Source organism: Chrysoperla carnea, chromosome 2, assembly GCF_905475395.1.
Source record: "Chrysoperla carnea chromosome 2, inChrCarn1.1, whole genome shotgun sequence".
NCBI classification, from domain to species: Eukaryota; Metazoa; Arthropoda; class Insecta; order Neuroptera; family Chrysopidae; genus Chrysoperla; species Chrysoperla carnea.
Window position 1 is genome coordinate 44,705,287 of NC_058338.1, and position 15,000 is coordinate 44,720,286.

The window sequence follows — 15,000 nt, forward strand, 5'->3', positions numbered from 1 at the left end:
TAGTACTTACATAAAGAAGCTCATAGCTCTAAAATAGTCTATTTTCGACATTAACGATAGAATTGCGAATAGTTCAATGGTGAGTAATTTGTTTTGTTTTATCTCGATATTATTTCTGGAGAAATAAAAGAAATGGACATATGACCAGAAACTTTTCGTTTAAAATTTAAAAAGGTTTCTGTCCTCGTAAGTACATCGCGTATGATGAAATAATTAAAATTTTATGATATCGAATTATGATAAAAAGTACACCCGATCTGGAAACATATCCACAAAATGGGGCTTACCAAGCCATCTTAATAACAAGGTTATCGAACTTTATGAATTTATACAAATATTCTTGATTTTTTGTATTTTAATATAGTTTGAATTTTTTCTCAAATATTTTAGTATATATTACTCATTAGTTATTATCAGTAGTAATTATTGAACTTCAGTATTATTAGTTATTGTTATTAGTAATTTTTTTAATTATTTTAAAACCAAATGTCGTCTATACGTTATTAATTTAAACGTAGACACATTTATTTTGTATATACTATATAAGCTAAAAGTCAATAACCACCAAATGTGAAATATCTTGTTGGCAAAGTTATTTTTATTTAATTTATTTTCCGACGCGTGACTGGTAGAGCATTTTCGTCTAGAGAAATATGGGATTTATTATTGAGCTAGGTTGATTGGATGCACAAATATATTATTTGTGCAAGTTCCAGTTTCCTCTCCTGAGAAGTCTGTCTTTTATATGAAACACCCAAACTCAAAAAAAAAGTGTGTTATAAATTTGACCGCTATGTATGTATATCTGTCTGCCTGCCTGGGGCATCGTAATTATGTTTCAAGTGTGAGTTTAGAGTTCCGTACCCAAAAAAATGCGATGATCTTCAAAATCGGCTCAGATTAGAAATGGCTTTAAGGAAAAAAGTAATTTAATGGAGAGTGTTATTAGATATGGTTCAAGTGCTAGTTTAGGGTACCGTACCCGAAAAATTCGTCGGGTGGTTTTTTAAATTTGGTAAATTTCACTTGTTAATAGTAATTTCTTTAAAAAAAAAGTTTACGATGTAGTATTGTAAAAGTTACCAATATTTTCACTAGAGCCCATACTGTTACCCTTTTTACCCTTCCACTTAAAAGCTTTTGTTCATTTTTCTATTTTTAACTTATGCCACAAGATATTTGTCGTTAGAAGCTTGACCGCTAAGGAGTATTTTAAGTCGTATTTTTAAATGTGATTATTTTATTTTTCAGCATCTCTGAGTGTAATCACAGTGGGTATAGATTTTGGATGGCCATCGCATGCCATACCGAAATTACTAGACCCCACGACATCTGCAGTAGATTTCACCAACAATGATGGACCATTATTAATATCTACTGGATTTATTTGTGGCATGGTAGCATTTCCAGTTGCGACGTATTTATTTAACAAAATTGGAAGAAAATATGCATTATTACTGTCAGCAATTCCACACGTTCTTGGATGGGTAATAATTGGAACTTTATATCACCAAAAACTATTTATTTTCATTGGAAGAGGTTGTGTTGGATTTGGTGATTCCATGGTATTTCTAACATTACCATTTTACCTGGCAGAAATTTCAAGTGATTATTGTCGTGGAGCAAATTCATCTTTGTTTGCGATTATGTACAACATTGGAGCATTGATATCTTGCTCAGTCGGACCATTTTTACCCTTTCATGTATTCCCTTACGTTGCTATAATGTTTATACCAATATTTGTGATAACTTTTCTATTTATGCCAGAAACTCCACACTATTATGTTTTGAAAGAAGAATATGGTGTGGCTATGGAATCATTGAAAGAATTACGAAGGCCATCAACGAAGGCAATTGATGCAGAATTTCAATCAATTAAAGGAGCAGTTTCCGAAAATTTATCAGCACAACCATCCATTTGTGAATTATTTAGTGAACCACATAATCGTAAAGCATTCTTTATCGTATGTGTAATGGCAACTTTAGAACAATTCAGTGGTATTACAGCTATCTTGTTCTATTGCCAGAAATTATTTTCCAGTTCAGAGTATTCATTACTGCCAGCTAATGTATCTGCAATTATATTTGCCTCAGTCTTTTTATTTGGAGCATTTTTAACGACAGTTACAGTCGATAAAATTGGTCGAAAAATGTTGGCTTTAATTTCATGTAGTGGTTGCTTCGTTTGTCTAAGCTTTTTGGGTGCTTACTTTTATATTCAAGTTGAAATGCCAACCGTTGATGTAAGGCCATATAATTGGATTCCATTAGCGTTAATTATACCTTATGTCGTATTTGCTGTGGTGGGATTAGTAAATATACCAATGATTTTAATGGGTGAACTGTTCCATGCGAAATTTAAGGCAGTTGGCTCAGTTTTGTTTGGTATATATATGTCTTTAATAATTATGGCTGCAACTAAAGTATTCCAATACACATCAGACGAAATTGCATTATATGTTCCATTTTGGATATTTGCATTAAATTGTTTATTTGGCGTACTATTTTCAAAATTTTATATGATCGAAACTAAAAATAAAACTTTAGCTAATATTCAAAAGGAATTGCGCAGAGGTGAAAACAAAAGAAAGATTCCAGGATTAATTTAAATACTTGTATTTCTTTATTATTTTATTTTGTACAAAATTTATCAAACAATTGACAATATTTGTAAAGATAGAACTGAATATTTTAGAATTATTTACAGAATAAGATTCGGGAATGATCCTAAAAGCAAAGACTTATTTTTAATACTAATACGTTGTTTATGCAATTGCTGTACTATATCTAATAAAAAAAAAAAAACGATTGATTTTAAAAGTAAAATAAAAATAAATTAGTTTGTTTGCAACAAATAATTCACACGAAATAAACTACAGAAACATTTTTCTTCGATTGCAGTCTTGATTACTCAGTATATTTATTTAAAACTTCAGCTCACACTTGCTGGCTTAAGTTTTAATTTTCGCAATTCACAGTCTTAGCAAACAATTGAATCTAAAAAAATTGCTTCAACACACAACCACCTTCTGTTAAAGTTATTATTCTATTGAAATATGGTATGAAGTAATTATCAGCGTTTAGATTCAATACGAACAAGTTTTATTATACATATACAGGGTGTTCTATTATATTGATAGCAGAAATTTATACCAGTAAATTAAGCTTATCAAGGCAAATGGAAAAGCTCGGTACCAAATTTTGATTTGAGGTCTAACTTGGGAAATATGACTATGAGAAAAATTGAAGGATTTATGCATTCACAGACCAATCAAACTAATAAATCGAAGTAGGTGTCACTTTAGGATATAGAGGGAACTATCATAAAACAATAATTGATTGTAAATTGATTAAATTGGGTAGGCAATACCAAAAAAACTATTTTGTTATAAATAAAGACAACAACAAAAAATAATACATATTTCTCAAATTATTTCACCAATACAGAGACACTTAGATTTGGAAGGTATCAACGTACGGAAGAGATTAAGTTGTGTATTAATATTAGTACAATACACTGGAGATAAGTATCACATACTTTCTTATGATAACACAATGCTCTAACAAAGTTGTTGTGTTATCCTAAGACATTTGTGATACTTATCTGCAGCGTTTTGTACTAAAATTAATACACATGATACCTCCAACACCTTTGTGTCTCCGTATTGGTGAAATAATTTGATAAATATGTAATATTTTGTTGTTGTCTTTATTTATAATAAAATAGTTTTTTAGTATTGCCTACCCAATTAAATCAATTTACAATCAACTATTGTTTTATGATAGTCCCTGCTGTATTCTAAAATGACACCTACTTCGTTTAATGAGTTTGATTGGTCTGTGAATGGATATATCCTTCTATATTTCCCATGTCACATCTCCCGAAGTAGGCCTCAGATCGAAATTTGGTAAAGAGCTTAATTTTCTGCTATCAATAATAGAACTCTCTGTATACTTTTATTTTTATGCTCTACAATATGTGGAGAATTTAGACCAATAGTAAATCCGAAACTGGATGCGTGTTGTATTTTTAAGAATCCTCCAAACATTAATTATTGCTTAGTCTTATAATTTTCATTCATATTAACCTCGAAACATTACGATATAAGTTAACGTTACCATAGATAGTACGATAATGATGATAGTTGTTTTAAAGTCTTTGTGTATTCCACTAGTACAAAATATTCTAAAAATTTAATAAATTAAAATTTACATTATTTTCTACATGCTTGAAATATTTAACGCTTATAAATTTTTTCATATAAAAATATCGTAACCTATTTAGGGACTGTAGAACCATAACGAACCAAATAGGATTTTTATATATTTTGTGAGAAAATAGAGCGAATATATTTTATATTTTAAATATTGATTTTTATTCATTAGCCATCCTTAGTGGCTCAGTTGGTTAAAGCGGAACTAATTCCCAGTAAGCCTGGGATAGGTGTACGATTTCCGCGGTTACAAAAAAAAAATTTAATTAGTAGTTAAGAGTGGCTGGGGAAGTGCATGGTAAATGCATGTAGAAGGTGCACTTATCCTCCCAAAATAATTGAAGTAACTGACACAATTAGAAAAAGAGGACACATATAGAGTCGCACAATGGGTCTCCATTGAGTGACAGCACTGTTATACCGGCCCTTAATTCTACCTACCCACCTTTACTGGTAATATTTATAAAGATATCCGATTTTACACATTAGAATATCAATATAAGTAAGTAAGAGATTGGAATTTATCGAAAAAATTAATGATAAATGGCACTTGGATGAATGTATCATGGAATAATTATGAAGAATTATGCTTTTTTAGTACAAACGTCAAATGGCCTTTTTATAAAGACTAAAATAATCTTTGTAACATTTAATAGAAAAGTTGAAGATTTTTATGATTTGTTCTTGTTCTCAATACAAAATAATCGTAAAAAAAATTTAAAAAGTAAACACTATCGTCATCGTACTCACAATATAGAATACTTAAATTTAATTACACTGGGAACCAATACGAGTTTTATTAAAAATTACCTGGAACATAGAAGTTTGTATCAATAAAAAAAAAAGTAGAACACTGATGACTTAATTAATTTTATTCAGGACGCTTAAGAACTTTTACATTAACATTTATTTCAATATATCTGTATGGTAAAAATACCATTAAAAAAAAAAAAAATAATAATAATAATAAAAAAAAAATTTAAAAATATAAAAAAAACACTAAAAATATTTCTTTTTTAAACCATAAAAATATTTCTATGATAATAGTTTTGGCATGCTGTTGTATATAATATAATTGAGCGGCTAGAATCATAAGCCATGTATATAAAAGTACTTCCGAATATTTCTATTCCAGTATACTTCAACTTTTTAGGAATTATACTATATTAAGAATTCACTACTAAATAATTCAACTTAACAAAAATCTACTTTAATATTTTTCTGCTCCAAAATAATTATGTTCTAAAATATGTATTCTTTTAAATACTTCTGCAATTAAAGTTTACTCCTGTCAATTTTAATAGTATATGGGTTTCAAGAATTTAGGGTGGTCCAACCTAAACTAGCAGAACTTTATAAATAGAAAGCTACTGTTAACGAAATGGTGGTTTCTCAATACACTTCCGAGACTGGTTTTCGTAATTTATTAACGCTTATTTACCATAAGTCATAAATCATAAAAGTTCATTAGCTCACAGTTTGTGATAAGTTTCCAATTTTGTAACTAATTGGTTTGGTACTATTCATAAAAATATCCAAAATTTCAACATCCTGTATATCTAAAAGAATTCTAAACATTATCTTCAATTCGACGAAGTGCTGCTATTACAAATTGAACCACCCTGTATATCCTTGGTTGACACAAAAACACCGAAGGTGCTAAACATTTTCGCTACGAATAGAATTATTTCACACCTCTAGAGCCATTTAAAACTGAGCTAAAGGGTTGAAAATTGGTTTGTAAATTTAGCTTATTTTTTTGAGACTGTAAACTTTCCAGCCCACTTTTATTTTTTATATGTCGGTATTTCTACATTTAAAAAAATCGTTGAAAAATAACATGCTTTACGCGTCAATTCAAAATATCTAAGTTTAGCATTAACTCTGCTGCTCACGAGTTTTGTTTATAATATAGTAACTGTATCCCGATGCACTTCGTTGTGCTTCAATTATGGTTGCATGGATATAGATGAGAAGTATCTAGTAAATTTTATGCAATTTGAAAAATCCCCGATTCAAGAGTTAGGCATCATAGATCAACATCTCGAAGCAACAACATACCAACTTTTTATCTCATTGAGAAAAGTTTAGAAATCTACTTATAAGTTGTTTTCGTGACTGGGTTACAATAACTTCCATTTATTATTTTTTATAAAAATGAGAATAGAAGTTAATAGTTGAGAATCTTGTAATTCCTTATTTATTTAATTATAAGATCTTATCAGAAGTGTTAAAGAACAAATTTGCAAACTACACAGAGTTATATTTTTTTTTTTGCGTAAGATCTCTATTTACAAATCAAAACAATGATAAATGAATTTAGTTCAGCAGAGAGATATTTTTAAAAGATAAAATAAATATATCATAAATATCAAATGTCACATAAGGTTTTTTTTTTCAACAACATTATTTTTCAGAACGTATAAATCATATAATTTTATGTATTTTATACCATTGTTTATTTTATTTTTTGAAAAATTTGTTTTGGAAAATATGAATTTTCACCATCATTTTTTATTTTATACAAAGAAACATTGTCTATAATTATAAAATTTTATTACTGTACCTATTTAATTTTACCTATTAATTTTTTATAAGTATTAGATATTTAGAAAAAATTATTTAATTTACGTTTTAATTTAAGAAATTTTGAATAATATCATCTCTATCTCTTCTTTATCTCTATCTCTATATATTATAAATGCTTAAGTAAGCATGTTTGTTTGTTTGTTTGTTACGCTTGCACGCTAAAACTAGCGAATGGTTTTTAATAAAACTGTACAGCAATATAGCTCATACTTCAAAATAACACATGAGATATAATTTATGAAGATATATTAATAAAAAAAGAAATTGAAAATTAATTTAATTTGGCATTACCATAAATTACAAATTTCTGTAAAAGTAGTCATTTGACATTAATATAAATTACAGATTTCTGTAAATAAAGTCAGTATAAAATATTTCATGGCCATCTTTTCTGATGTACCCAATGAATAATTACAACTGTTATACATTTAAAAAATAGAAAACCATACATACATTTTACCTGTGTAAAACAATCCTTACCAATTTTTCGAGTGTTATAGAAAGGAGATAAGCGAGAGCAATTTTTGGACAATTCAAGGACAAGAATTAATATCAATTTTGAGATGAAATATGTGTGTGTGCGTGTGTGTGGGTGTGTATACGTCCGTAGACATTCGTCGTCAACATCGTTTGTTTTTCGTCGTCAATATTGCACGAACAAAAAATGATATCGGCTACGTTGAGGTGTCAATCAAAGCACATTAACAATGATCCGAAAAGAATTTCATAACATTCGCTCAAGTCGTTTCGAGTCAAGCGAAATTTATTTTTAAATTTTTCCCTGATCGATATCATGCAAAGAAAAAATAATATCGACTTCTTTCAAGTGCCAAACGAAGTATTAACAATTAACAATTTACGTATTAACAATTTGATCCAAAAAGAATTTCTTAATATTCGGTCGACTCGGGTTTTTTTTAAATATTTTTATAAACTATTTATTATGTTGGGAAATTATTCGTGTGGACTTATATGCAATCAAGTAATAATTAAATATTGGAAACATTCATATTATTGGAAGACAAAATTTAAAATTATCAATTAATTCACAATTTTATATTTTTAATTTACAATATTATTCCATAAAACTCTCAAATTAAAATCAAATAAATCGAAATTTTATGTAAAAGATAAGCAGCTTATATTCAAGAGGTTTTAATTAGATTGTAAGTATGATGATAGGAAAAACAAGTAAGACAAAATCAATTAATACTATTTAAAAAAGGTAATGTTTTCAATTAATAATAATATTCAAAAAAGGTATACTTTTTTATCTCAGCATTTAAAATTTTTCAAATAAATTTGAACAGTAAAAAATAAGTGTCTAATACAGGCATGTCAAGTTTGCCCATGCCTGGTCTGAGATTATTTGTTTCCGTAATAGCAATAAGTAAATGTAAACAAAAAGAAGGTGTCATAAATTATTAAGAGGTAGCGGCACTATTCGTTTCTTGAAAGAAGAAATGATACCTGGGCTTGGGTAATTGATATATTCTTTCTGTAGGAGATGGACAGACCCAACACTATTAAATCAGCTGAACGTGAGAAGAACTTGTAGCTGAATGAATTTTTTTTTTAAATAGTTGTTTAATTTGTGCAATTTGGAATATAAATTATGACTTACAGTTTACCTCTAGGGTTGACAATTAAAATACAAAAAGAAGTTATGGTGTACTTGATCCGAAATGGTCAGGCAGTGAGATTAAATAAGAAAAGAATATTAATAAATTAAGTTTTTAACTACATAAACATAAATCTTTAAAAAAAACTCCTACAAATTTTTTTTAACATGAATGCATTTATTAAACATTAATTTTTGATTTTTTGAATAAAATAATTTAGGTTCTAGGCTTAGTATTCGTTGTTATATCCAATCAGGGTATCTAGTCTAATCTGATTCTAACTCAATTACTTTTTTCTCCTTAAAATGAACGGATAACATATTTCGCAAAGCCAACATTGTACGATCCGTAATTAACTACAGAAATAGATGAATACCTTCTACCTTATTAGCGAATTGCCGGAAGAAATGGAGCTTTTGTACTTTAAAATTTCTTCTTCTGTTAATCAATCCTACCTAATAGATGTTAAAAATGACTAAGTTAATATATATATATATATATATATATATATATATATATATATATATATATATATATATAATTTTGTGCATTAATTTAAAGCACAAAATTTTTGAATTTTTTCAATATAAAAAATAGTACCTACTCTTGTGATTTTTTTCTCTGGACGTATAGTTTTCAAAATAAAAATTCTTAGAAAACTAAAAAATGCAATATTCGATTTTAAGAAAAATGTGTTATTTTCTCTGAGGAAGTTACCTTAGCTAACGCCGCTCTTGCGTTACGAATATTTCTATATATTAATACTAGATTAATATTAGTTCACTCCTCGCTGAAAATCAGGGCTAGATATATTACAAATGTACAGGTATAAAAACTAAGTCATAATATATACAAAACACTTGGTAGATACGTAGATAAGAATAAATAAAGCATTTAGTATTCTTTAGAAAAAATCCTTTAAACAATTTACAATGAATCCTGCCGGACGTATGGTTTTGTGGGATATCATTCACGAGAAGAATATTACTATGCTTCTAGCTACCAAACAAACACTGTAGATAGATAGCTTTTCCCGCAAAATTGTGGTGTGTTTTGTCATTCTAAAAATAAAAACTTATGAATAATAGTTTTGTTCACAAAACCTAGTGGGGTTGCTCTAAGAAGAACACATATTCTTTATTATTCTAAAACAGTAGCCTGCTCTTGCTATGTGCGTTTATCAACGACTGCATATATCAAGAACAGTTTTTTAGTTTTAATACCCTGTATATATGAAATATATATCAAGGTAAACAAATTTTAGTACCACGTTTGCAACGCTTAAAATTATTGATGATCCGAACAAAAATTTGATATACGTGTTATAGACGTGTTAAAACCACCTAATTAGTTCATTTTCGTCTGCCCACCTATCTGTCCGTAAACACGATCACTCAAAAATGAAAAGGGATATTTTCCTGAAATGTTTTTAGCATACTCGGGACGTAAAAAGAAAGTTTGAGATCGTAAATGAGCAATGTAGGTCCATTGAGTCTTGCCTCCACAGGATCCATCTTGTAGGCCATTATAGAATAAAGTTTTAAATGATGCAAATGTTCCTTACAGAAAAATAAACAACTTTTTCTGAAACATTTTTTCTTACACATCACTGTTACCCGCGAAAGCGCAAATAAGGACAAAACTTTGGTGTCATTTTTCTCCAAAACTATAAAAGATAGGGAATTGAAAATCTGCAGGCAGCTTTGACTTGTGGTCTTGTGAAAGGAACGAGACTAAATTCTAGAAAATAATTGAAAATCAAAACAAATGTGTGTGTAATTATGTTGGTAACTTAAACTTTTCCTATTTATTAAAAACAATTCAAGCACTGACATTCAACACTTTCTACACAGGATATTTCAACAAGTAACTCAGTCAATTGTTTGTTTTCGCATGTTTTTTGTATAATAATTTCCTGATTTAGGTTTCTTAATGCTATCTAGAAAGGAATGTTGTTTTAGACATTTTATTAGATAAGTAAGGCATTATATGTTACGAGCCAGAATAGATACAGAATTTTGGGTAAATCAAAGAAGAATGGAAGCGTGCAAAGTTAGTTTTTTGTAAAACTTTTATATTTCTGTTTATTAAATCTTTATATACATTCAATTATTGTTTGAAGTTGTATGTACTATAATGAAAAAAATGACCTAAGTTTCAATGTAAAAGGCTAGGTCTTCTACCCAGGATTTTAGACGATAGGGTAGAAAATACCTTATATGAGATATTCGAATACACAAGGAGGTATCACGGGCACCAGGTAAAAAAAATAAAACAAAGACATAATATTATCGTCCCCAATGAGAGATGATATTTTATTAAACAAACACACCCTTAGGAAATCCATTGAGAGTTCATCATTTCACTGTAACTAGTATGCGAGTTCACTAGCGACATTTATGAGAATTAGATATGCATTTCATTCTTTACAATTTTATTGCGAATGAAAGAAAGTGTTATGTACAAAAATATAATTCAACTTCCCGTAACTTCTATTATTTTATTATTAATAACTTATGTGAAAACGTATATTTTTATTCATTTTACTTTTCTTTGTTACTCTTTTCAAACCGTCTGATCGATTTATTCCTAAAATTTTGCATATAGGTGGAATAAAAAGTCATCACTTCGATGATATACAATATAAGAGAAACAATATCCTGTTTTGAATCTAAAAAGTGATATATTAGTTATGTACAGGGAGGAATGGGCTATATCTTACCACTTCTAGATCTGCACTAAACAATTTTTTATAATAAATATTCAAGTAGCTATTGCTTGAAAACAGTCTACAAAAATGACCAAAATTTCATATCCACAATATTAATATAGACCCACCCCTTTTCCAACAGAAGAATAACAACCGGGCCAATATTGATTGAAGCCTGCGAGGAGATTATTGAGACTGTCTATCATAATAGTAAAAAACTAAAATATGAATGATAAAAAAATTTGGTTTATCAGCTTTTATCAAGGCTTGAGGAAGGGCTAGAAAAACAAGACTTAATTTATCAGTCTTGATTTGAAAAAAAGTTGAATAACGAAGCCTTGAGTTTCTAAACTGGGCCAGGACTTGAGCAAGGGATGGCAATCCAAGGGTTGTTATATTAGTATTGATTGGGCTAGCAAAACAGGATTTGATTTATTTGCCTTGGTTGAAGCAAAAGTTGGAAAATGAAGCCTTGATTTACCAAACTAGGCCAGGGCTTATGCTAGGGATAGTTATCCAAAGGTTGTTATATTAGCATTGATTGGACTAGCAAAACAAAGTTTAATTTATTAGCTTTGGTTCGAGCCAGAGTTGGAAAACGAATCCTCGATTTTCTCAAGTGGGTCAAGGCTTGGGCAAGGGATAATAATCCAAGGATTGTTATAGTAGCCGTGATTTGGCTTAAGCATGGATCAGATAACAAGCCTGAATTGGTGGACAATCAGGATTGTACCATCAAGCTTGGAATTTCCTATTTATCTTTGTCGTCGATTGATTTCATTGTAAATAAAAATGATTAATCAAAAATCAAAAAACTGTATATGTGTAAGTAAATTGAATAATTTTCCAATAATCCGGAAATAATCAACTATTATTTGCTTGAATAAACAATAAATTGAATTTATCCTTTGTGTTGTGTTGAGGACGTTGAGGTGAGGCGGTTCGATGCATGGCCAGTTCATTGTATTAATAATAAAATATTTATAGATGATATTCATCCATGTTATCATATCCAATCCTGTTCTAACAAAAGGGTGATTTTTTTAAAGCTATAAACTTTGAACTTAAATTCATAAATAAAAGTAATATATCGTAGGTAACTGTATTAGGTGTCTGTATGACTACAGACACTGCTTCTAATGGGAATTAATTTGATAGTTGACAGACGATTCGCAATCAGTATTTTCACATCTATGCATTACTTTCCATGGAGATAACTTTACTCCGACTTTACCAGGCTATACCGATAGACGACACGCATGAGCCACTTTGCAAATATGTGCCTTAATAGTTTTGATAAAAAGGTCAAAAATAAGGCTTTGGAATGAATGAACTCAATATTATGACCATTGAAATTATAACTGCCGTCTCAACCAAAGAGAGGAGTTCTGATTTAAGACACAACACCGCTCTTTGAATTGTATGTTCCAAAAAGATACACCGATTTCGATTTGATTTTTGTTTGGTGAAGACAGAAAGTATCTGAAAAGTTCCTATTGGGGCTATCAATTAGCCTGCACCACCAATTCCTTAGTATATAATGTTTTTATTTATTAAAAGGTAGAATTTTATTGGTTGACACTGGTTAAAAGTTTAAAGTTTTTAGTATGCCTGGTTTAAAGTTTATAGTATTTATAACTTCAAATAAAAAACATCCTTTTTATATATGTATTGAATATGTATGTGTGGATCGTTCAAACAAGTACATAATAAGGGTTCTTCTCTCTTATTATCATTGTACTGTACAATATTTTGTTTGGTCGAAATCATTTTATCTGACCAGTCAATGTCAATGGCAGTATTATGAAACAAATCATATGTAAAAATAAATAAAAACATAAATAAACAGGGAGAATAAGTTGAAATAAAATTTCTGTTCAGAAAAAATAAAAATTTTAATCGAATTAAAAGAAAAAAAAAACAACAACAATGAAATCAAACAACAGATTATTACGACATAACTACCATAACTGTTTTTTTGAAGTCCGATATCATAACCATTCGACCATCTAAGTGGCCGAGCTAGTAAAGGCACCTTCACTTTTACCTATTTTAGTCTGATCAATTATAATTAATGAGGCGGTAAATTGATCACACTGGCGTCGCCTGGATAGGAATGGTACAATAAACTCCACCCACATTATAAATTTAACTGCATAATATATATCCGAATGTATTACATAAATAAAAATTAATAATAATGATGTGGGTGGGCTCTGTTATAGACGCAATAACTAGCATAACAAACAGATAACTTGCATAACTAACTAAGAAATTTCCTGTCACCATTTTCTACCAGGTCTAGGACCCGTGTATATTTTGAAGGGAAATTTTATCAATGGCCGAAACTTGAGGGGCTGTTTTGAATAAGTTTTTTAGCAAGACATGGACAGATTGGATTTTTATTCAGATTCAAGAACACCAAATATTTTTTACAAAATCTCCACTCATTCCAAATATTTCTGCAGTATTGCAGTAATTTCTGCAGTAATTCGATATACTGATCAATAATCTCTGAATTTATAAACGTAGTACTGCCTAAAACCTCTCTTATAAGGACTTTGAGCTTGAAAAAATGTGAGCAGTGAAATTAACTATTTTCTTCCTTTCTGTCGGATATATTTTCGTTTATGGACTATTTTTTATTGACTAGTGGATATATTCCCTTTTTATCAATTTTCCATGGTGTTTTTAAAATTCCTATTGATATCTTGATCAAAATTCTATGAGAAGATCTCATTTTTTAAAAGAAATCTTCAAAATCGACGTTTAACGGTGGACTGTACACCAACATTACTTTTTGTCTATACGTTCAAATGGAGAACCTCCACCGTTTTTATGAATTCCATTACAAAACAATGTTTTTGCAACATAAAGCGTGTAAAATTATTGTATTGTTTGTAAAATTGTAAAATTATTGTATTGTATAATAGAATAAAATCAACATTCCCGTTTTTCATAAATTATTTGAAAACAAGCTATGGATAACCAGCCTTAATCTTGCTTATGGCGTAAAAACAAACGAATAAAAAAAATTAAATCTCTTGTAATATGAAATGAATAGGACACTACAAATAGGGATTATATTTCCCTTTATTGACTTTTCACACAATCCTTATTCTGCCTGTAGCATAAGAGATAGATAACTCTGTCACAAGTATATAGCAAGAACTGCTAAAAAAATAATTAAACACCGGATGGTATGGAAAAGACAACGATAAAAGTATTTTGGAAGCTTGATTTTTCGAAAATTGAGAGAATGTACACTCAAGTTAAAAAGTATTTCTTTCTTCTCTTTATTCATAGATTTTGTTTATAAAATAACGCCTTTTCGTCCAATGTTAGTAAATGACTCCGAAATGTCATATCTTTTTCCATGCGATCCTTGAGGGAGGTGTAAGGAGGAGCACTTGCACCCCCCAGGTCTTGAAAGAAAATTCACAGAGAAATATTAAAAATTCATTGCCCTCCTCTACTCTTTTCCACCTCAGTCAAATACGAAAAAATGCATGTCTCACCATTAATTAAACATACAGTACATACGCTCAATTCGTCAACAAAACCACACCTCCGCTGCTTCCATAAGTTTTTCTGTTTTATTTTTGTAACATTCCACGATTTGCGTGCATACAATAAAGCAGGCCAACACATAACACCACAGGCCAAGCCTTTGTTCTTTTAGAAATGTTTTTATTTTCCAGTTACGACCTGAATTATTTATCAAATAAGTGTAGCCTTTGCAAGGATCCCACGCCTGTTAATCTTAGGTGCACATCTGTCATCCTGAACTATAAGAGCTCCAAGGTATACATATTGATTCACTTGTTCCACCATGGTGTTACGAATTATTAATTCGCATCTGGTT

The 15,000-nt window shown here is 29.5% G+C and overlaps 2 protein-coding genes across 2 annotated transcripts in view; one reads left to right on the top strand and one right to left on the bottom strand.

The window, feature by feature from the left end:
- Window positions 1–3,377, top strand: part of LOC123291729 (facilitated trehalose transporter Tret1-like) — a 58,248-nt gene extending 54,871 nt beyond the window's left edge. The window contains exon 3 of the mRNA XM_044872121.1: window positions 1,252–3,377. Within this exon, the coding sequence (XP_044728056.1) occupies window positions 1,252–2,609 (1,358 nt within the window). The 3' untranslated portion in view covers window positions 2,610–3,377. The remainder of the gene's footprint in view (window positions 1–1,251) is intronic.
- Window positions 1–15,000, bottom strand: part of LOC123292718 — a 389,066-nt gene that overhangs the window by 366,868 nt on the left and 7,198 nt on the right. The window lies entirely within an intron of this gene.